Genomic DNA, 24,611 nt, shown 5'->3' with positions numbered 1-24,611 from the left:
GGATTGCTGAATTTCATAGACCATTGCAAATTATTTTCAATTTCCTGCACAAGGTTCAGAGGGCCAGGAAGAGATGTAAAACCCATGTAGTACTGGGAATCGTCAGAATCTAATGTTGGTTCAATAATTAGTGTGGTACAGGCAAACCTATTCTCAGACGTGCTACAGTACTTTCTGTTGTTAGATGCGCTACAGTACCAAATCCCATTTTAGCCATTCTTGAAATCCGGTTCGGTCTTACTCTAATTGAGCCAATTCATCCTTCCGTGCTCTCCCTAAAGATTGGCGGCATACAAGCTCAAATTCCGCTTGCCGTCATCACTCATAAGTTCATATCGAAAAATAATCTTCCAACTGAAAACAAAATGCGAAGGCATGTAATACGACAACATTGAACATTGTTTTATTCTGGCATTTGTTGTAGCCGCGTATGTAACATGTGCAGCAAGCACAATCCTCTCATTGCAAGAACCCAAGGAGAAGACATCCTCCTGGTGCTCAACTAAAGCCTCCTTACTATTCACTACTCCTATGTAACGGACAGCCTGCTCAGTGGCTGCTGCTGCTACTCCAAAATCTTCGGATGTAATGCCCCCACCGTACCGCTCCTCTCATGGGCCGACGATGTCCTGCAGGCTTCGATCCAGCCTTCGTCAAAGTCCCAATCCGGCACAGACAATGGCGGGCACGCCAATGCCCTGACCCGGTTGTCCAGACACGCTAAAGACTCGTCATCAGCTGCTGCTCTGTCGTGAACAATGCTAACACTGACGCCATTGACTTTGATCCAGCCATTCTCAGAGTCCCAATCTGGCAACGATGAGCGAGAGCTTGCCATCGCCTTGATCCTGGCGACCGGGCCGTTCAGCATGTCAAACGCCTCGTTGTCAGACTCTGATTCTGATTCCCACAATGCCGCATCAAGCGCGCTCGTCGGAGACACCCATGTGGCCTTCTCCTCCTCCTGCTTCTTCAGTGCGCATGGCGTTGCCACGAACGGGTGCTCTAGCAGCTGCGCCGCCGTCCACCGGTCGGCGGCGTGCCTTCTGAAGCACTTGTCCAGGAAGTCCTTCGACTCTGGTGACATCGATGGCGCCACCTCCGGCACGGCGTCCGTGTACCCGATCGTGCGCACAGCTGCGAGCACGTTGTCCGCGTCACGCCACGGGGCGCGACCCGTGGCGATCTCGACGACGGTGCACCCGAGCGCCCACACATCTGCTGCGGGGCCCTGCGCCTCCCCGCGCGCTACCTCAGGGGCCATGAACGCAGGCGTGCCTTCGAATGCCCGCGACGGCCAGTCGCGCACCGTCGTCGCGCACCCGAAATCCGCGAGCTTGGCCCGCCCGTCTGCGCTGACCACGACGTTGCTCCCCTTGACGTCGCCGTGCAAGACGCCCCTCCCGTGGAGGTAAGCGAGCCCCCTGAGCACGTCGGCGGCGTACGCCCTGACCGCGCCCTCCTTGAGGCCACGGCCCCCGTCGCGCCCCGCCATCGCGGCAAGCGACCCGCCGGGAGCGAACTCGAGGAACAGCTGGTCCTCGCCGCCCGCAGCCACCGCGCGGCGGAAGCCGAGGCACCGGATAACGTGCGGCGAGGAGAGCCCAGACATGACGCGCCACTCGCGCCGTAGCGCGGCGTTGTCGCCCGTGGCCGACTTCACGACGAAGAGCTCCCTGGAAGCGTCGTCCGCGGCCAGGGAAACCACGGCCCCCGACCCGCCGCGGCCGAGGGCGTGGAGACGCGTCCAGCCTCTGCCGCCGATGGTTGTCGCCGTGGCCATTGGCGCGTTATTTGGTTTTGCTTCTCTTCGCTTGCTGAGTTCGCGGTATCATGCCAGTCGTGTTGTGTCTCCGGTCCAGGAGGTCATTTATAATGACAGGCTGACATGTGGGGCCACCAGTCGGAGCGCATGCAGTGTGAAAAGCACATGGGAACCGAAAGTGGCGTGCGAAATTGCTTACGGACACGTAGGAATTTGCACTGCGGAGTTTATTAAGAAAACTATGCTTATTTTTTGTTTTCTCCTATTTTTGCATCACATACATGTGAGTGGAAAACGAGGGTTAAACGTAACACGTTTACATTTGGATTGGACTGGAAAACGTGGAGCAAAATGATTTGTGAAAATTGAAGTGGACAACTTTTGCTTATTTTATTAGTGGGTTCTAAAAAGAAAATTATAAGTTCGTCCGATTTATTTGGGACAAACTTCTAACCAATACTGCCACCAATGAGAGGTCAAAGATCAATCAGTTCATGAACCCTTCTGTTCAGTGACATGAGGGAGAACTCCATGACCCCTTCGGTTTTCCTCTTTATGTATATTCCTTACGCAGTCAATATTGGTCTTAGTGACATGAAAGCCAGGCAGGTAATTTGTTTACCACCAAATAAACTATGGTACAGAGTGAATTTTACAAAAAAAAAAAACTGTACAAATGCTTCTATATAAGTCTGGAGTTTGCTAGGAACACTGGCTGAGTACAGGTACTAATTAGCGATATGAAGACAACGTTCTTGCTGTATTGTCTTTGATTTTGTGTGTAACAAAAGAATTGTGTATACACTATATTATAAATTAAAGGAACACAACAAAGAGACCTACGGTCTTCTTGGGAAAACTGACGTCTCACATAAATATACAAATGTACTTCCATGGTAAGCAGTAATCAAATAACTTAGTTATCTTATTTCAAAGAGGACATCAACGGAAGGTATGTATAGGCATCCAAGTGCTTGCTGAAATTTACTGCAGAGTACCATTCTTTCCGCACAGTGTATGCCATGCCACCGATTTTTTTTGTTTCGTAAAATAGTTATTTTGTTTGACCACCACAAGACCTAGTCTCATAGACGGGCCTACTATAGGAACAAAGGTATATATTTGTACATCTAAAATTTAAATAATTTACCTAAAAACCCTAAAATTTAAATAATTTACCCACGTTTGCTATCCACTCTCGTCGTCTAGCCTCTCCGTCTCGTTACTGAGTACGGATATATGTCATGTTTTACTAATAATGAAAATAACTGAAGAAATTAGTTGGGAAATTAGCGGATAATCTACTAATTTTTTTGGGATCCCATATAAAATCAAACTACGGTATCACTCCCGTTGTATTCATTCAGCGGAGCTCCCATGACGCATCCACATTTCCGTACCTTGAGTTTATGCTTTATGTTACCGCGTCCAATGTTTGCGTTTTCATTACAATGTATAAACACTTAGCTAGTGTCATGCTCTGTAGGTATGCCTAGTGACTGCGGTTCACAATGGCTCAAGCCCATATCACTACAACCTGACCGGCGTTGACGCGGCCACAGCTCATGACCCACTACCCACACGGCGACACATAGTGGCCCATGCACCCTCGAGGCACGAGTGACGACTGTGTGCATGAATGCGTCGATTCCTGAGAGGATGAGACTGTGTGTGACTGCGTGATGACAGTGTTCCTAAGATTGAGGGAGGCGACAGCGCGGGAGCAAGCGAGGCGAGGGTCACGGCGGTAGCACGGGATCGAGCTAGGCATGGCGTGGCGGCGGCGTGGACCTGGGCGAGACAGCGCGCGCGAACGCAAGTGCGACGGGTATGTACATCAAGTTGAAAATGCTGGACCGCCACTACCTAGTCTCATGCACGTTTGCCCGATCTTCCGCGAGGAGTAATATGATAAGTCGATTGGTGAAGCTTCGATGTTGATGATCCAAAGGCTCCGAACAGAACAGATCGAGAACCTTTGCAACCACTACACCACTACTCTGTGGTTATCAACGGTGCCAAGACGTGGTTGACCTCGCCAAGAAGGCTTTTCCTGCAAGCGAATCGAGAACACAAGCAAGAACAGGTAGATGTAATTTGAATATTGCTAATTATTAATGAAATACTCGAGATGGGGTTCAACAAACTGATAAACAGCGAAATTGTCTAAAACAAAATAATCTAAGCTAAACTCAAGCCTAAACTATGACGGCTACTGTATATTTATAGGAGGATATGAGGGGGTCAACCTAGGGTTGTGCAGCCGTGGAAAGAGACGTTCACAACCTAGACTCCGACCTCGACACGATTACAAAACCCAACAGAGTCCACAACGGTGACGCAGCACCTTATTCCTTCCACTCTGACTAAACTATAAGGAATATTTGGTCAAGCAGAGATCCATTGGAAAGGGCTCGACATGAGCTTTCTAACAAGTCTAAGAGCGCCTAAAACAGACTTCATATGAGAGAGTTACATCTGTTTTACTGACGTGTTATCTTGAGACTCGACCACGACCACGACTTCGACCACGTCCACGACTTTGACTAGAGCTCAGCCTCGAGTCCGAATAGACTTAACTTTCGAGGGGTGACGTCCAGGTAAGATTGTAGTGCTTCTTCCACGTTCCTAAGCAATAAAATATCACAAGAATTTAGTAGTAATCCATCCAAAGAAATATGAACAGCGAGAAATGAGTTCACCTGGTGATCTAATTGTCATGCACGTGCTCTTATAATTGCACCTTGTATGATTTAAGGATTATTAGAGGTATTGATCGTATCCGAAGGAGCCACGGGCTTATCATCCTCCCCCTCTTGAATTGGAGTCGTCCTCGACTCAAGCTTGTCTTCTTCTCCCAAGTAGGGCTTCAAATCTGAAATGTTAAATATAGGACTAACCCCAAAATCTACAGGTAGGTCCAATTTGTATGTATTGTCATTGATTATCTCAATTATCTTAAATGGTCCATCAGCTCTAGACATTAACTTTGATTTTATTAGTTCTGGAAACCTATCCTTCCTCAAATGCAACCAAACTAAATTACCCGGTTCAAATTTTATTTCCTTCCTACCTTTACTTTCAGCAATCCTATACTTTTCAGTCATGCTCTCTATATTATTTTCTAGTTGTTTCATGCAACTTAAGAATAAATTCAATACGTTTCTTAGCATCTAAATTAAGTCTTTTAAAAGTAGGAAAAGGTAGTAAATCAATAGGAGCACGGGAATTCAATCCATACACTACTTGGAACGGACTTACCTTGGTGGTGGAGTGTACCGACCTATTGTAAGCAAATTCAATACGTGGTAGATATTCTTCCCACATCCTCAAATTTTTCTTTAGAACAGCCTGTAACATGGTCGATAATGTACAGTTGATAATCTCTGTTTGACCATCGGTTTGGGGATGACACGTAGTATAAAGTAGTAGCTTCATCCCTAATTTATTCCAAAGTGATCTCCAAAAGTGACTCAAAAACTTTGTGTCATGATCTGAGACGATAGTATTAGTCACTTCATTTAGTCGAACGATTTCTCTGAAAAATAAATCAACTATGTTTGTAGCATCATCGCTGTTTTGACAATGTATAAAATATGCCATTTTAGAAAATCTATCCACAACTATAAATATGCTATCCCTCCCCCTCATTGTCCTAAACAGTCCTAAAATAAAATCCATAGAAATATCCTTCTATGGTGCACTAGGAACAGGAAGAAGCATGTAAAGACTATGTGGATTCAAGCGAGACTTAGCTTTATTGCAAGTGGTTCATCGGGACACGAAACGTTCGATATCTCGTCTCATCTTTGGCCAAAAGAAGTGAGCAGCCAGTACATCTTCAGTCTTCTTTGCTCCAAAATGTGCTATCAATCCTCCTCTATGCACCTCCTGTAATAACAAAAGACGAACGGAGCTAGCTGGAATACATAGCTTGTTAGCACGATAGAGCAATCCTTCATTCAGCACATATTTATTCCATATTTGCCCTTCTTTACAATGATCAAGCACTTCTTTAAAAATCCAAATCAGCAGCATATAAGTCCTTAATAGTCTCTAAACAAAAAAACTTATGATTAAGTTGAGATAACTTGGTATAACGCCTAGAAAGCGCATCAATAATTACATTTGTCCTTTCCTTTCTTATGTTTTATGACATATGAAAAAGACTCAATAAATTCGACCCATTTAGCATGTCGTTTATTCAATTTAGCTTGCCTCCTAATATGTTTCAATGATTCATGATCAGAATGTATAACAAATTCTTTGGACTATAGATAATATTGCCAAGTTTCAAGCATACGAACTAAAGCATACAATTTTTTTTATCATAGGTAGAATAATTCAGACTTAGCCCACTTAATTTCTCATTGAAATAAGCAACAGGTTTACCTTCTTGAATTAACACACCTCCAATTCCAATCCCACTAGCATCACACTCTAACTCAAAGGTCTTATTAAAATCAGGGAGTTGGAGTAAAGGAGTTTGGGTAAGTTTCTCTTTCAACAACTTGAATGCTTTTTCTTGTGTAGGTCCCCATTTGAAAACCACTCCTTTCTTCATCAATTCATTCAATGGAGCAGCAATGGTGCTGAAATCCCGCACAAAGCGCCGATAGAAACCCGCAAGACTATGAAAGCATCTCACTTAAGTAACAGTCTCAGGGTTGGCTAGCTCTTTATGGCCTCAATTTTTGCTTTATCCACCTCTATTCCCTGTGGAGTAACAACATAGCCAAGAAAAGAAGCTCGTTCCATGCAAAAGATACACTTTTTGAGGTTACCAAATAAACATGCATCTCTCAAAGCATTAAAAACAGCACGTAGATGATCAAAGTGTGACTCATATGACTGGCTATAAATCAAGATATCATCAAAGTATACCACCACAAATCTTCCAACGAAAGCACGTAAATTTTTGTTCATTAATGCATGAAAATACTAGGTGCATTAGTTAACCCAAAATGCATTACTAACCACTCATACATGCCAAACTTATTTTTAAAAGTAGTTTTCTATTCATCTCCAAGTTTCATCCTAATTTGGTGGTATCCACTTCGCAAGTCAATTTTAGTGAAAATTATATAACCACTCAACTCATCAAGCATATCATCTAACCTATGGATAGGGTGATGACATCTTATAGTAATATTATTAATGGCTCTACAATCAACACACATACGCCAACTATTATCTTTCTTATGAACCAAAAGAACAGGAACAATACAAGGACTAAGACTTTCTCGTACGTACCCGTGATCCAAAAGGTCTTGGACTTGTCGCTAAATTTCCTTAGTCACTTCCGGGTTGGTCCTATATGCAGTAGGGTTTGGCAAAGTTGCTCCCGAAATCAAATCAATTTGATGTTCTATCCCTCGAATTGGTGGTAATCCCGGGGAAAATTCAGCTAGAAATACATCCAAAAACTCCTGCAAAAGGTTAGCAACAGCAGGAGGCAAAGAGCTAGATATATTCTCGAGTGAAACTAAGGCCTCTTTGCATATCAAAGCATAGCATGGCAGCTTATTAGCATAAATTTCAGCAAGATCAAATTTAGTAGCAAGCATAACACACCCTTTCAGTCTAATTCCATCGGACTTAGAAGTTGTTGTTTCTTTCCTCTTTTTGGGTGGGAAAACTTTTTTTGCTACTTGCTGATTTTCAAATTCATTCTCAAACTCTTTTCTCTTATTTTCAGCTATCTCAATTCACATTTCACAATTTTAGCAGGGGTCAAAGGTAGAAAAGTTATTTTCTTTCCTTTATGCATAAGGGTGTACTTATTACTTCTATCATAATGTGTTCATCAGTATCAAACTCTCATGGTCTTCCTAACAAAAGTGAACATGCTTGCATGGCACTACATCAAAATTAGCACAATCATGATATGAACTAATAGAAAAATGCACCATAGTTGTTTGCATTACCTTTACCTTATCACTGTTGTTGAACCATTGAATATGATAAGGGTCAAAATGGTTTCTTGTCGTCAAGGCAAGCTTCTTGATCATATCTGAACTTATCAAGTTGTTGCAGCTTCCTCCATTAATAATAACTCGAACATCTGAAATAAATTGTAGCGTTGTAGCTGTTTCGCTTGCTCCATTTGAGTACTTAATACTCGCTGCACAATAAGGGCCCGATAATCCTCCATGGTAGTGGCATCAAACACTTCCTCATGGTCGATATCCGTCTCACGTCCATCCTCGTTACCTATATGGTTACCTGCAAGAGCATATTTATCCTTAACATCACTAGCACTTACATATCCACCATCTTCTGTTACAATGTACGCGTGCTGAATTAGGCAATCCTTCATAACATGGCCCATTCCCTTATATTGGTGGCAAATAATCCCAGTCGTGCGACCAGTCGAGGTAACCCAAGAAGAGCTCTTCGCTGGATCCTGCACACTTATGGATTTGCTTACCTCGGGAGTGTGTGACTGTGTCGAAGGTACTGCTGAACGCGCCCTACTCGAGAAGGGGTAGCAGGCCATGTAGCTGAGTATGGGGCTGTTTTGATTTGTCCTGGTGTTGATTTGGAAGTAGTCGTGCTTCCAAAATTGCTCCTTGGCCTCTGTTGTCGTCCCTGCAATTCTTTTTCTGCTAAACACGCAAGTTGGAATAATTTAGGAACACTATCATATTCTTTGTAATCAACTATGTTTTGAATTTCATGCCTTAACCCAACATAAAAGTGTGCCATTGTAGCCTCTTCATCCTCAATAATATCACAACACAACATACTAATTTGAAGCTCCTGATAATATTCTCTACGGATCTATCACCTTAGTTTAAGCGGTGCAATTTCTTATGCAAATCATTTTTAAAAGAGGGTGGAACAAATCTGTTATGTATAGTAACTTTTAAAGCATTCCAAGTCATAGGCACTAATCCATCAATCCATACCCTATTCCACCAAATGATTGCAACAATTTTAAATTCACTAGTGGCTTGCCTAACTCTATGCACTTCATGAACTAAATGAGCACTAAACTTCTGTTTGTACCATCATTTCTCAATCTAAATACCTTTCAACATCATAAGCACGCTCAAAAGATGGTATAGTAAACTTAACCTTAGTAAATGGATCATCATTAATACGTGGGTTATTGTAACACCCAGTTTTAAAGGAAACAAAACCGGGCACAACACATGTATGCCAGGAACAAATTCCATACATGCGCTTACATCATTAGTGTTATCATCACAGTGCAAAAGATATATCGTACTTAACCTTATTACAAAATGACCCGAGGGTCTGAAAGAAAACACAGCGGGAGACAAGAGGGGTCTCCAGCTTCAGCGGCTCCAGCTTCCACAGGCGAAGACGTCAACCGGGGGCTCCACAGCCTAGAACAGCAGCTCGGGATCGAAGTCATCGAGGTCGAAGGTACCAGCTTCAAAGACAGCTTCTGATTGGCGAAAGAATGCAAGGGAGAATAACAAGGGTGAGTACAAAAGGTTGTACTCCGCAAGTGCAGGGGGAAAGTAGGGTATGAGGCTTTACACAAGAAAAAGGCTTGACAGGGGTTATTAGCACTAAGCAACTAAAACGATGCCTTAACCTATACTCCTAACAACAGGCATCCTATTTACTAGGTGTGAAGACACTTGTTATAACCAAAGGGATTTGACTCACCGGGTATCCCATACCCGGTTACCCCAAAGCTCACCAGATAATCCCATTACCTGGCTACCCGACCAACCATACCAAAACCCAGATCCAACTAATCTTGAAGAAGTCCAAGCTCGCTCTTGACCGTGAGCACGGCTGATCGACCAGTTTGATACTCTGCAGAGTTTGCACAGATCCACGAGTCGTGATTCCCTTGTTACTCCATACTTCCGGGGTAAGGAGTCGGGGTCTCACTACAAGGCCTTTACAAAACTCCCGCCGATTTGTAGGCACCCACTAAGGTTTCACCGCTAACAGCCGACCGAGTCGCTGCAGAAGCCCCCTCTTGTGCCACATACTCGACCAGTGATGCCCACAGAACCGGTGGTCGCTAATTATTTGGCCAGGCCGTACCCATATAGGCCTCGTGGTTGTACGGATATAACTTGGTTACATGCCCAAGAACCGGTCCTTAGGACCCCAAACAGATACATACACAAACTTGCCATAGGCACCACCACAATCCATCCATTCTGTTGGGGAAGACCTATACCATGTTGCTACAAAGAATTATCATTTTTCCACCGGGACAGTGTTACAGGGTTCATTAGTCAATATTAACCATTTTCCCACCCGGACAGCGCTAGCATGATCTACCCATCTTCTTAACCCGATACATCAACGGCGACAAGGAAAATATTGAGACAAAACTAGTAAACCCTAGCATGGGATATCATTTTGGACAGCATGCATATTGAAGGATAAAGACTACACCTGCAAGTCCTAAAACTGGTATAGAAATGCTCAAGGGCACTTGCCTTCACCGGATTGCTGCTCAAAGTCCTCGAAAACTTGGTCTTGGAGGTTGCCGAACTGCTCAGCTCCTAAACGACGGACCGGAAAAACACAAACCAAACAAAACTCTAAGAACAGCACACCAAACAGTACTGAAACTATTCAAAAACTCTACAAAAAGATTCTACACGACGCTACAAACGATTTGACGCAAAAATCGCCAAAATCGGAGCTACGAGCAAAAAGTTATAAGCTTTTGAAGATGTAGGGACTAAACTGCAAGTTTTACATGTTTTCCAGAGAGTAAACCGAAATAATTTTATACTGGAAATTGGATTATGACGCAATAAAACAATTACTGAATTATTTCTTAATTGGAAATGACATGGAATTGGTCCACGGGCTTGTGGACCACTGAAAGGGCATCGGTCCACCGGTCCATGGTGGACCGAAGGGGTATAAGAATTGGCCGGTCTAATCCGGGCCGAAGAACCGAGATCCGACGGCCGAAAATCAAAAGGGGGTGGCACCGGCGGTTTCAACAGTGGGAGCGGCGGCCGGCGACGACGGGGACGGTGGCGGGCTCGCCGGCGATGCGCAAAAGGCGCATCCGGCCACGGTTTGCTTCGGGACTAGGCGCAAAGCAACGAGGAGCTCGCGGGGAAACTTACTGCGGGCTTGACGGCGGCGGAGGAGGTCCGAAGATGGCCGGCGACGGAGAACGGCGGGCGGAGGTGAAGCGGCTTGGCGGGAACGGCGTTCGACGGCGGGTGAAGCTCCAAGAAGCGCCGGGGTGAGCTCCTAGAGGTCCGACGGCACCAAAAGAGCGAAGAACGAGCTTAATCACGGTTCGGTTGAGGAGAAAGAGAGTGGCGACCGAGCTCCTTACCGGCGGCAATGGAGGTGACGGCGGCGGCTCGAATCCGTGCACAAGAGAGAGGGGAGATGGGGTATTCGGGTGCGGAACCGAACAAGGATGCCGATAGAGCTCTTAAATACCCGAGAGGAGGAGTGGAACGGCCGGATTCGAGGAGAGTCGGCCGGCGGCTTGAAAGCACTTAAAAACTTCGGTTTCCATGCAAACGAGTGGGTATTCAAGGGGGAAACGGCTCAAATGGAGGAAATAGGGGGCGGCGATCACGGTGGTGTGGTTTGATTGGAGAGTTAAAGCACGGGGAGGCTTCGATTTGAAACGGTCGCGGCGATTTGGGGGCGTCGGTGTCAGGCGGCGGAATGAGGAAGAAGGCGAGCCGGCGGCTCGGCGGCTCGGGCGGGAAGGTGGCTCGGCTCAGAGCTGGGCCCACTTGGCAGCGAGGCGGGCAGAGGCGAGCGGCTCGGTGGGCGCGGTAGGCCGGCTCGGCCTGCGGGCCGGCGCGGAAAAAGGAGGGGCGCGGCCCACGGCGGGAGAGAAAAGGGAGGGGGAAAGAGGCGGGTTGGGCCGGCGCGGGGAAGACGGCCCAGGAAGGTTTTCCATTAGAGAAATCCTTTTCTTTTCTTCCTTGCTTTAGGTTTTCACACTTATTTTCCAAAAGAGATTTTAACCGAGCGAACTCTAGCGAATTTTAGCAAAAAAAAGAATTTCCCACACAATAAAACCTTATTGCAATTACAACGGCATGAATGCGACAAACATTCAACCTAATCCAAATTAAATTTAGAAGTTAATTTCCTATAGAGCTAAAATGAAATCCACTTATTTAATTTCTAGCAAAATTTTAAATTACTGCAAATTTTGAAGTTTTGGGTGTTACAAACCTACCCCCCTTACGATGAATCTCGCCCTCGAGATTCGAAAAGATCGGAGAAGAGATGGGGAAACTCCGTCTTCAAATCGTCTTCTCTTTCCCAGGTGGCTTCTTCTTCTGAGTGATGCTTCCACTGCACTCTGCACATTTTGACTCTCTTGTTCCTGGTAACTCGTTCTGACGTCTCAAGAATCTTGACCGGATATTCGGCATAAGACAGATCTTCTCGCACATCCAGGTCTTCTACTGGTAACTGTTCCTCTGGAACTCTTAAGCACTTTTTTAACTGTGATACGTGAAAGACATCGTGTACTCCTGAAAGTTGAGGTGGTAACTTCAGCTGGTAAGCTACTTCTCCTCGTCTTCCCAGTATCTGGTACGGACCAATAAACCGAGGTGATAGCTTGCCTTTGACTTTGAATCTACGTAGCCCTCGGATTGGTGATACTTTGAGATACACAAAGTCTCCTATTTCAAAGGTTAGTTCCCGACGTCGATGATCCGCATAACTCTTCTGCCTTGACTGTGCGGTTTTCAAATTATCCCGGATCTCGTGTACTTGCCTTTCTGCTTCTCTCAGGACTTCAGGACCAAAAACTTGGCTTTCCCCGGTTTGATTCCAGAACAACGGGGTTCTACATTTTCTCCCATACAAAGCTTCAAAAGGGGACATCTTCAAACTAGCTTGGAAGCTGTTATTGTATGAGAATTCTGCATACGGTAGATTCTTGTCCCAACTGTTACCATTCTTGAGTGCACCTGCTCTCAGCATATCTTCAAGAATTTGATTTACTCTTTCCGTTTGCCCATCAGTCTGTGGGTGATAGGCTGAACTAAAATTCAACCTTGTATCCAGCGATTCATGCAGACGTCGCCAGAACCTTGAAGTAAACTGACTGCCACGATCAGATACAATTATCTTAGGCACTCCATGCAGACATACAACCTTGGACATGTACAACTCGGCTAACTTTGGACCTCGATAGGATTCCTTAACTGGAATAAAGTGAGCCACTTTCGTCAACCGATCAACCACAACCCATATAGAATCATATCCTGATTGCGATCGTGGTAGACCCACTATGAAATCCATGCTAATTTCTTCCCACTTCCATTCAGGTATTTTTAGTGGCTGTAGCAGTCCTGCGGGTCTTTGATGTTCAGCTTTGACCCGATGACAGATATCACACAAAGCTACGTGTTCTGCTACTGCACGTTTCATTCCATACCACCAGTACTGATCCTTAAGATCTTGATACATCTTGGTGCTCCCAGGGTGAATAGAATACGCTGAATCATGAGCTTCCTTTAAAATAGTATCCCGAATAGACTTTATGTCCGGAACACAAATCCTATGCTTATACCATATTGTACCCTGCTTGTCTTCAGAAAAGTCCGGGGCTTTGCCTGCTTTGATCAACTGCTTGATCTCCAAAATCTTGTCATCTTCAAGCTGACCCTTCCTTATATCTTGTTCAAGTGTTGAGTCTATTTCCATAGCAATCATCTCGGTATTACACACCATACTTAGATTCAACCTCTCGAATTCTTTGCATAGCTCGGGACTCAACTCTTGGAGAGTCATAGAATTAACCTGAGATTTTCTGCTCAAGGCATCGGCTACTACGTTCGCCTTTCCTGGATGATAGTTGATTCCCAAATTATAGTCCTTAATAAGCTCTAACCATCTGCGTTGTCTTAGGTTAAGATCCGGCTGAGTGAAAATATATTTTAAGCTCTTATGATCAGAATATATCTCACATCTTTGTCCAATCAGGTAATGCCTCCAAATCTTGAGTGCATGAACAACTGCGGCTAGCTCCAAATCATGCGTTGGATAATTCTCTTCATGCTTTCTTAGCTGCCGAGATGCATAAGCTATAACGTGGCCTTCTTGCATAAGCACACATCCCAAACCTTGACGGGATGCATCACAATATACCGAGAATGGCTTCTGAGTGTCTGGCATGATCAAAACTGGTGCTGAGGTCAATCTTTTCTTTAATTCATTGAAACTGGCTTCTCTAGCTGTTGTCCACTTAAACTCTGCTCCCTTCCCTAACAGTTCGGTCATTGGCTTCGCTATCTTGGAGAAACCTTCAATAAATCGACGATAGTATCCTGCTAAACCCAGAAAACTACGAATCTCAGACACATTCTGCGGTGGCTTCCAATTCAGAACATCTCTTACCTTGGATGGATCTACGGACACACCTCCTGCTGATATGATGTGACCGAGGAAAGGAACTTCCTTCAACCAAAATTCACATTTGCTCAGTTTGGCAAACAACTGGTTCTCCCTGAGTTTCTGCAATACCATCCTTAAATGCTCCTCATGTTCTACTTCGTTCTGGGAGTAAACCAGGATGTCATCGATGAATACCACCACGAACTTGTCCAAATATTCCATAAAAACCTTGTTCATCAGATACATGAAGTATGCTGGGGCATTGGTCAGTCCAAAAGACATTACTGTGTACTCGTATAGACCGTACCGAGTAACAAATGCAGTCTTGGGGATATCCGAAGCACGAATCTTCAGCTGGTGATATCCAGACCTAAGATCAATCTTGGAAAACACACATGCTCCTATCAGCATATCGAACAGATCTTCAATGCGAGGCAGAGGGTATTTGTTTTTGATTGTTACTTCATTCAGAGCTCGATAGTCTATACACATCCTCTGTGTACCATCCTTCTTTGGAACGAAGATTACAGGGGCTCCCCAGGGCGAAGAACTGGGGCGAATAAACCCTTTGTCTAGTAGCTCTTGCATTTGCTCCTTGAGCTCAGCCAACTGATTGGCATCCATTCTATATGGCCTCTTATATATAGGAGCCGTTCCAGGTACTAATTCAATGGCAAATTCAATTTCTCGATCAGGTGGCATACCTGGTAAATCTTCCGGGAAGACATCAGGAAATTCGCTGACCACCCTGCTATCTTCCACTGCATTGGTTTTGTTCAATCTGGCGTTGATGGCTGACTCTGTTGTAGCTTGGAATTCCACTTTGGTACCATCAGTATGCGTCAGTTGTACTGTCTTTGTTGCACATCCTATGACTCCTTTGTACTTGGTCAGCCAATCCATTCCCAAAATGATATCGATTCCTTTGGATTCCAGAATGATGAGATTGGCAAGAAAATCTACCCCCCTTATGCTTATATTTACTTTAGGGCATACCTGCCTTGATTCCATTGCTCCTCCAGGAGAACTTACTAGTACTCTATTTTTCATTAATGCTCTTGGCAATTTATAAGCATTCACAAACTGGTATGATATGAAAGAATGCGTAGCACCTGAATCGAATAATACTGTTGCGGGGTGAGAGTTTGCAGAGAACATACCCAGCACTACGTCGGGAGCTTCTTGGGCTTCCTCCACTGCAACGTGGTTGACGCGACCATGCATCGCGTTCTGGCGGGGCTGCTGCTGCTGGTTGTTGCTACCTTGGGCCTGACCTTGCTGCTTCTTAGGGCATTGCTTGGAAAGATGCCCGAATTGGCCGCAACTGAAACACGGACCAATGTTGCCTGACCCCTGACCTGTGCGTTTCTGCGGTTGTGGCTGGTTGTGGTTGGGTCGCTGCTGCTGGAAGTTGGGGCGAGGCTGCTGTTGTTGCTGAATCGGGGGCTTGTAAGACCCTGTAACCTGGCTTTGCATCTTCTGCGGTGACCTCTGCTGGTTTTGCTGCAGCTGGTTCTGACCTCCCTGGCGGAACATCGGACCAGTGGCAGGGGCGTTGAAACGGGGGCGAGTGTTACTGCCAGAAGACTGACCCTGCAGATGGCGCTTACGTTCTTCACCTAGATTCTGGCGCTTCTTTTCTAATATGAAAGCTCTATCCACCAATTTCTGAAAATTAGGGTACTCGTTGGCAGAGAGGGCATACTGTAGACCGGAGTTTAGACCTTCAAGAAAACAGTCCTGCTTCTTCTCATCTGTGTCAACATCACTGGGGGCGTAGCGAGACAGTTGAGTGAACTTAGTGAGGTACTCTCTTACAGACATAGGGCCTTGCTTGAGACTGAGGAACTCCTTCCTTTTCAGTTTTATTTCTCCGATAGGAACATGGTGAGCGCGGAAACTGCTTCGGAATTCTGCCCAGGTGATCTCCTGGGGGTCCTCATGAGCGGCAGTGTAAGCAGTCCACCACTCCTGAGCTGGCCCACTGAGTTGGTGGGATGCAAAGAGAACTTTTTCTCTTCCATTGCACTGAGCTATCTGAAGCTTGCTGTCGATTGTACTTAGCCAATCATCTGCCTCCATTGGCTCTATTGCCTGAGAAAAGGTAGGTGGCTGGGTGCTCAAGAAAGTCCTGAGTCTAGACTGTGGCTGCTGCAGCGGTGCCTGCTGAGCCTGAGGCTGCTGGTTGATGGCTTGGACCAAACCTTGAAGAAGAGTCATGACTTGGTTAGCGTCCATGAGGGGTGGCGGGGGAGGAAGGTTGTTATTGTTGGCAGCGTTGTTGTTGACAGTGTTGTTGTTGATGTTGTCGTTGGTGTTGTTGCTACGTCGGGTGTTCACCATCTGTTGTTGCCAAGGCGCGAGAAGCATAAGGGAAAAACAGGGACGGAAGACGAGACAAGAACTGAAAGAAACTGAAGGGAACGGAAAGAAAGGACTCCCGACTATTATTATAATAACTGATGAAATGTAGAGGGGAAACCCCTACATCACACCAACACTCAAGCAAAGATCCAACTCAAAACAAGGTCTACACAGAACAGGCACAAGCACAAGCACACCCTACTACAAATGACACGAGTCTAAACGACTTATTCTGCTAGGGGACATCTTCCTAGCTCGACTCTACTCCTGGCCGGCGGTGCCTGAAGGTCCTGCAACATCTGCCTGACGGAGCCTCTTGCGCGAAGGAGAGCGGGGCGGTGCAGGGGCGGAAGGCGGTGCTGGTGGAGCCTCGTCGGGGTGCTGGTCGGGATCCTGCAGCATGATCTCTAGCTCGTAGATCATTTGCTCCTGCTCGGCGTGGCGCTGGTGAAGATCCTCCAACTCATCGAGTGCTCTGTCCAGCTCGGCGTAGAGGGCGGCGGTGAGGCGGACCTGCTCTCGCAAACGGAGATCCGGCTCATTGTTGACGGGCGCGAAGATGACCTCCAGACTGCCTGACGGGCGCTGCGGGAACTTCCCGAACTGGGTGAGGCGGAGGTCCTGTCTGTTCTCCCGGCAGAGAACAGCCAGAGCCTGGCGAGCAGCGTCCTCGATCCCTGCTTCGAACGTAGCTCTGGGGGCGGTGGCTGTGTGGACTCGGCGGACTCGGCGAAGGTCGTCGGCGGAGGGCTTCTCGAACATTGTTACCTCCACTGTCCAGGAGTAACCACGGTCTCCAAGCGGAACTCTGACGCCTTTGAAGAGTGGAGCGTCGTGGTAGCCAAGACCCTGCAGCAGATACCACAACGTGCGGGCGAAGTACCCTGCCAGCTGTCCGTCGGGGTAGAACTCAGCTGGGGGTTGGTACCTCCAGACTGCACCCGCAGGAACCTCCACGTCGGGAACCAGCACGCGCTTGCGTGGGGTGATCTTCGTACGGGCCATCTAAATTTTTGGAAAAGTCAGAAATTAGTAACCATTTTATAAAAAGCAGCAGACTGAGAAAGAAATAACTGGAGGAAAACAATTTTGTGAAGGTAAATTTTGTACAAACATAAGTCCTTAGCGTGTCCAGTCTACCTAGGCTGCGTCCTACGGTCAACACGGCTCTGATACCACTTCTGTAACACCCAGTTTTAAAGGAAACAAAACCGGGCACAACACATGTATGCCAGGAACAAATTCCATACATGCGCTTACATCATTAGTGTTATCATCACAGTGCAAAAGATATATCGTACTTAACCTTATTACAAAATGACCCGAGGGTCTGAAAGAAAACACAGCGGGAGACAAGAGGGGTCTCCAGCTTCAGCGGCTCCAGCTTCCACAGGCGAAGACGTCAACCGGGGGCTCCACAGCCTAGAACAGCAGCTCGGGATCGAAGTCATCGAGGTCGAAGGTACCAGCTTCAAAGACAGCTTCTGATTGGCGAAAGAATGCAAGGGAGAATAACAAGGGTGAGTACAAAAGGTTGTACTCCGCAAGTGCAGGGGGAAAGTAGGGTATGAGGCTTTACACAAGAAAAAGGCTTGACAGGGGTTATTAGCACTAAGCAACTAAAACGATGCCTTAACCTATACTCCTAACAACAGGCATCCTATTTACTAGGTGTGAAGACACTTGTTATAACCAAAGGGATTTGACTCACCGGGTATCCCATACCCGGTTACCCCAAAGCTCACCAGATAATCCCATTACCTGGCTACCCGACCAACCATACCAAAACCCAGATCCAACTAATCTTGAAGAAGTCCAAGCTCGCTCTTGACCGTGAGCACGGCTGATCGACCAGTTTGATACTCTGCAGAGTTTGCACAGATCCACGAGTCGTGATTCCCTTGTTACTCCATACTTCCGGGGTAAGGAGTCGGGGTCTCACTACAAGGCCTTTACAAAACTCCCGCCGATTTGTAGGCACCCACTAAGGTTTCACCGCTAACAGCCGACCGAGTCGCTGCAGAAGCCCCCTCTTGTGCCACATACTCGACCAGTGATGCCCACAGAACCGGTGGTCGCTAATTATTTGGCCAGGCCGTACCCATATAGGCCTCGTGGTTGTACGGATATAACTTGGTTACATGCCCAAGAACCGGTCCTTAGGACCCCAAACAGATACATACACAAACTTGCCATAGGCACCACCACAATCCATCCATTCTGTTGGGGAAGACCTATACCATGTTGCTACAAAGAATTATCATTTTTCCACCGGGACAGTGTTACAGGGTTCATTAGTCAATATTAACCATTTTCCCACCCGGACAGCGCTAGCATGATCTACCCATCTTCTTAACCCGATACATCAACGGCGACAAGGAAAATATTGAGACAAAACTAGTAAACCCTAGCATGGGATATCATTTTGGACAGCATGCATATTGAAGGATAAAGACTACACCTGCAAGTCCTAAAACTGGTATAGAAATGCTCAAGGGCACTTGCCTTCACCGGATTGCTGCTCAAAGTCCTCGAAAACTTGGTCTTGGAGGTTGCCGAACTGCTCAGCTCCTAAACGACGGACCGGAAAAACACAAACCAAACAAAACTCTAAGAACAGCACACCAAACAGTACTGAAACTATTCAAAAACTCTACAAAAAGATTCTACACGACGCTACAAACGATTTGACGCAAAAATCGCCAAAATCGGAGCTACGAGCAAAAAGTTATAAGCTTTTGAAGATGTAGGGACTAAACTGCAAGTTTTACATGTTTTCCAGAGAGTAAACCGAAATAATTTTATACTGGAAATTGGATTATGACGCAATAAAACAATTACTGAATTATTTCTTAATTGGAAATGACATGGAATTGGTCCACGGGCTTGTGGACCACTGAAAGGGCATCGGTCCACCGGTCCATGGTGGACCGAAGGGGTATAAGAATTGGCCGGTCTAATCCGGGCCGAAGAACCGAGATCCGACGGCCGAAAATCAAAAGGGGGTGGCACCGGCGGTTTCAACAGTGGGAGCGGCGGCCGGCGACGACGGGGACGGTGGCAGGCTCGCCGGCGATGCGCAAAAGGCGCATCCGGCCACGGTTTGCTTCGGGACTAGGCGCAAAGCAACGAGGAGCTCGCGGGGAAACTTACTGCGGGCTTGACGGCGGCGGAGGAGGTCCGAAGATGGCCGGCGACGGAGAACGGCGGGCGGAGGTGAAGCGGCTTGGCGGGAACGGCGTTCGACGGCGGGTGAAGCTCCAAGAAGCGCCGGGGTGAGCTCCTAGAGGTCCGACGGCACCAAAAGAGCGAAGAACGAGCTTAATCACGGTTCGGTTGAGGAGAAAGAGAGTGGCGACCGAGCTCCTTACCGGCGGCAATGGAGGTGACGGCGGCGGCTCGAATCCGTGCACAAGAGAGAGGGGAGATGGGGTATTCGGGTGCGGAACCGAACAAGGATGCCGATAGAGCTCTTAAATACCCGAGAGGAGGAGTGGAACGGCCGGATTCGAGGAGAGTCGGCCGGCGGCTTGAAAGCACTTAAAAACTTCGGTTTCCATGCAAACGAGTGGGTATTCAAGGGGGAAACGGCTCAAATGGAGGAAATAGGGGGCGGCGATCACGGTGGTGTGGTTTGATTGGAGAGTTAAAGCACGGGGAGGCTTCGATTTGAAACGGTCGCGGCGATTTGGGGGCGTCGGTGTCCGGCGGCGGAATGAGGAAGAAGGCGAGCCGGCGGCTCGGCGGCTCGGGCGGGAGGGTGGCTCGGCTCAGAGCTGGGCCCACTTGGCAGCGAGGCGGGCAGAGGCGAGCGGCTCGGTGGGCGCGGTAGGCCGGCTCGGCCTGCGGGCCGGCGCGGAAAAAGGAGGGGCGCGGCCCACGGCGGGAGAGAAAAGGGAGGGGGAAAGAGGCGGGTTGGGCCGGCGCGGGGAAGACGGCCCAGGAAGGTTTTCCATTAGAGAAATCCTTTTCTTTTCTTCCTTGCTTTAGGTTTTCACACTTATTTTCCAAAAGAGATTTTAACCGAGCGAACTCTAGCGAATTTTAGCAAAAAAAAGAATTTCCCACACAATAAAACCTTATTGCAATTACAACGGCATGAATGCGACAAACATTCAACCTAATCCAAATTAAATTTAGAAGTTAATTTCCTATAGAGCTAAAATGAAATCCACTTATTTAATTTCTAGCAAAATTTTAAATTACTGCAAATTTTGAAGTTTTGGGTGTTACAGTTATATTGTTGAAAATTATTACCTCTCATACCTTGATGGTTGAAGTTCATTTAGTTCCTTTGTCGTTCATCAAAGGTGTCACGTTCTTGTCTCAAAATTTTATCATCCGCGACGGACTCCTCTTGTTCATAGGCTGCACCATGAGGATCCACTCGACCATTGTTCGGTGGCGGATTAACCAATCGATCAAAGCGTGTATTGAGCATTGCAGTGCTTTCATTGAGCTGCTGCAATATGGTATTGGTTCCCGTAAGCTTCTTGTCAATGTAGTCATTAATAGTTTATCGATGATCATCCAACAACATTGTGAGTTCTTCCCTCAAAACACACTCCTGTGCATTCGATGTTTCTCCTGCCATGGTTAGTCGAAGATAGAAAACAACGAAAGATAAATTATTCCTATCGACTATTAGGTGCTGAAGGTGGAGTCATACACTCTCAAGTGCCTTACCATGCTCTTGCAAGTGTTCTTACCAATCATTGCAGTTGGCACAACTGGTGGCTGGTTCGTAATACCTTATCGGCTGCGAGTGAGGTAGTTGCAAGGGAAGATATCGTTTTAATCGAGAAAAGGTGTAGCTTGGACAGGCAATGTTGAGTAGCAAGGAATGGCAATTAATGAAATCGGCTTAGCAAAGCTGAATAAAAGTCCACAGTACTGGTCAAAGTTGCTGGTCCGATCACGTTCCTAGAACTAGCTCAAGCAAGCTGAAGACTATATCAAACATAAGCACAATGGAACAAAATTCGCAATGCAAACTGATTCTCTCCTTTTTTTTTAATTCTCGCTTTTTTCCTCTCTTTTTGCACTCTTTGCTTTCTTTCTTTTTTTGGCACTCTTTGCTTCTTGCTTGCTCTTTTTTTTTAATGTGACACAAATTCAAAACTCTTCTACTCTGTTTCTCTGAACTTTGGCTACCTCTGTTTCTGCTATGGTTGTCGGATCCAAGAATGTGGGGAACTCTGACTAAGTGGTCGGATCCAAGAAGGTGGACGAATATGACTAGGTGGTCGCGGCGACTAGGTGGTCGGACCCGAGTGGGTGGTCGGAGTACCTAGTCAGACCCTGAGTGGGTGGTCAGAGTGACTAGTCGGAACCCCGAGTGGGTGGTCGGAGTGACTAGTGGTAGAACCCGAGTAGATTTTTTTGAATTCGAGTAGGTGATCGAACACAACTAGTGGTCGAACCTGAGTTGATAGTCGAATCTGACTAGTGGTCGAAGCGGAGTAGGTGGTCGAACATGACTAGTAGTTGAACCCGACTTGATGGTCGAAGTTGACTAGTGGTCGACACGGCCTGTGACGTAATCTCGACTAAAGCAGACAAGGGCAAATCGAGATACACGATAACTAAGACAGCAAAGACTCGACACTAGAAACTAGAACACTATGACTCGACCAGTAACAAAGACACCGACGATAGACTCAAACTCAACAGCGCAAAAACTGAAAAAAAAATTGCGAAAAGCTCAAAGTGGTTTGGACAGCGGAAAAACTATGATCTAATATTTTTGTGAGGTAATTTTCTAGACTCTAGGTAATGGAAAACGATGAAACAAAGGGGATAACTGAGATTACCTAACGGGTAACCGAGGCTCTAATATCACTTGATTCGCATTTGCCCGATCTTCTGAAAGGAGTAATATGATAAGTCGATTGGTGGAGCTTCAACGTTGATGATCCAAAGGCTTCGAACAGAACAGATCGAGAACCCTTGCAACCACTACACCACTACTCCGTGGTTATCAACCGTGCCAAGACGCGATTGAACTCGCCAAGAAGGCTTTTTCTGCAAGCGAATCGAGAACACAAGTAAGAACAGGTAGATGCAATCTAAATATTGCTAATTACTAATGAATTACTCGAGATGGGGTTCAACAAACCGATAAACGGCGAAACTGTCTAAAACAAAATTATCTAAGCTAAACCCGAACCTAAACTATGACGGCTACTGTATATTTATAGGAGGGCATGAGGGGGTCAACCTAGGGTTGTGCAGCCGTGGAAAGAGACGTGCACAACTTGGATTCCGACCTCGACACAATTACAAAACCCGACAAGATCCAGAACAGTGATGCAGCACCTTATTCCTTCGACTCTGACTAAACTATAAAGAATATTTCATCGAGCATAGATCCATTGAAAAGGGCTCGACATAAGCTTTCCAACAAGTCTAAGAATCTCTAAAAGGGACTTCGTATGAGAGAGTTATGCCCGTTTTACTAACGTGATGTCTTGAGACTCGACTACGATCACGTCTACGACTTCGACTAGAGCTCAGCCAGCCTGAGTAGACTTAGTCTTCGAGGGGTGACGTCGGGGTAAGATTGTAGTGTTTCTCCCATATTCCTAAGCAATAAAATATCACAAGAATTTAGTAGTAATCTATTTAAGAAATATGAACAGCAAGAAACGAGTTCAACTTATGGTTTAATTGTCGTGCACGTACTATTGTAATTGGATTTGTATGATTTAAAGATTATTAACGGTATTGATCATATCTTACGGGGTTAAGCAACCCGAGAATCATCACTCAGTGTGAATCACATCCTAGGCAAGAGAAAATGAGAAATACAAACATTCCGAATTTCGGTAAAGACCTAGCCGCAGGGTGACTTAATATAAGATCGATGCTGTTACTGCCTGCGAACAGAAGAACGGCGAAAGAATCCTTGGTAATCTTCCTCTGTATTTACAGCACACAGCAAATCTGAAACCATCCACTGCCTGTTCCATGTTCCATCACATCGAACCCACCACAGATCTTAAGTATCAATAACATTCAGATCATACAGATTCAGTCCACAATGAAAGCCATTTAGCATCATAAACATGACCGCCACTGTTAGCAGAGGAACTAGTACCTGAGTTTCAAAAGATCAGATAACTCCGCTGCTCCAGCAGATCAGGTCAGGTTAGAACCATCACAAAATAAGGTTGATCGAAGTCTGGGCAGGCGGATCTGCGTCAATGAAAATCACTAAAAAAACTTGGAGCATGGTGTCAGTTTCACTAATCAGGCGAAGAAGTCAACACTACTGCATTGATTAAGCAGCTCCAAATCTGCATGGATTCAAGCGGCTCCAAATTTCAGTTGATCAAACATCACTAGAAATATCACCTATACACCACTTAAATCTAGAAAATTAGAAAATTTCTACGAGTCCACTTAACAGCTGATAAGTGCAAGATAACAGATTCCACATGGAGCATATTCCACAACTACAAGAAGAATGGAATTGGAAAAGTGTGCTAGTTCATCGTCTTGCCAGCTGGCCAAGCAAGTCTGGAATCTAGATACCTGTAAAACAAATAATCTTGTTATAAAAGATTTTCACAATGGACCACTGCAATAAATTTAAGCTATCAATATTCTGCTAGTTCGAATGGTAAAAATCACCTTGACAGTTCTGGAACTTATGATAGAATTGCCACACTCAAGGCTTACCAAAAGTTTTGCAGTGTCAGAACCATCTGGCTCCTGCTTCCTAGGAATACATTTGGGCTATTGGAAATTGGAAAAGTAATTCACAAGTTGAAAATTTGAATCTAATCAGACTTACACAATCAATGGAACGTGTATATATGATCAGGATCATTACACATTAATCATTTGATTTTTCTCAATTGGGTAATTCATATTCTCATGTTTCATATATTTCACTGTGGAAACTTAAGTAGGATCTCGAATAAGGAAATGCTCTTTATATTCTTCACCAATCACTACTTATATTCTGGTAACATTAAAAATGAAAAAAGCACACTTAAAACATGGATTGTTTTCTTAAGCTCCAACATGAACAACAATGGAAATAGCAAGCATGTAAAAGGAAATAAAGAGCATCTGAACTAAATGCGTTGACATGAATTAATTGACAAAAAAAAAATAGTTAAATATT

The 24,611-nt window shown here is 45.7% G+C and overlaps 1 protein-coding gene across 1 annotated transcript; it reads right to left on the bottom strand.

Annotated features, from left to right (window-relative positions):
• Positions 1 to 565: 565 nt before the first annotated feature.
• On the bottom strand, positions 566 to 1,783 carry LOC133903223 (mitogen-activated protein kinase kinase kinase 17-like). Its single transcript, XM_062344539.1, has one exon. The coding sequence runs from the start codon at positions 1,781 to 1,783 to the stop codon at positions 566 to 568; it is 1,218 nt and encodes a 405-aa protein (XP_062200523.1).
• Positions 1,784 to 24,611: the final 22,828 nt, after the last annotated feature.

This window comes from Phragmites australis, chromosome 21 (genome assembly GCF_958298935.1).
Source record: "Phragmites australis chromosome 21, lpPhrAust1.1, whole genome shotgun sequence".
NCBI lineage: Eukaryota > Viridiplantae > Streptophyta > Magnoliopsida > Poales > Poaceae > Phragmites > Phragmites australis.
This window is presented reverse-complemented; position numbering and strand designations above follow the sequence as displayed.

Excerpts from the sequence above, each read along its gene's own strand:
- LOC133903223 (XM_062344539.1), bottom strand. The coding sequence starts at position 1,783 with ATGGCCACGGCGACAACCATCGGCGGCAGAGGCTGGACGCGTCTCCAC.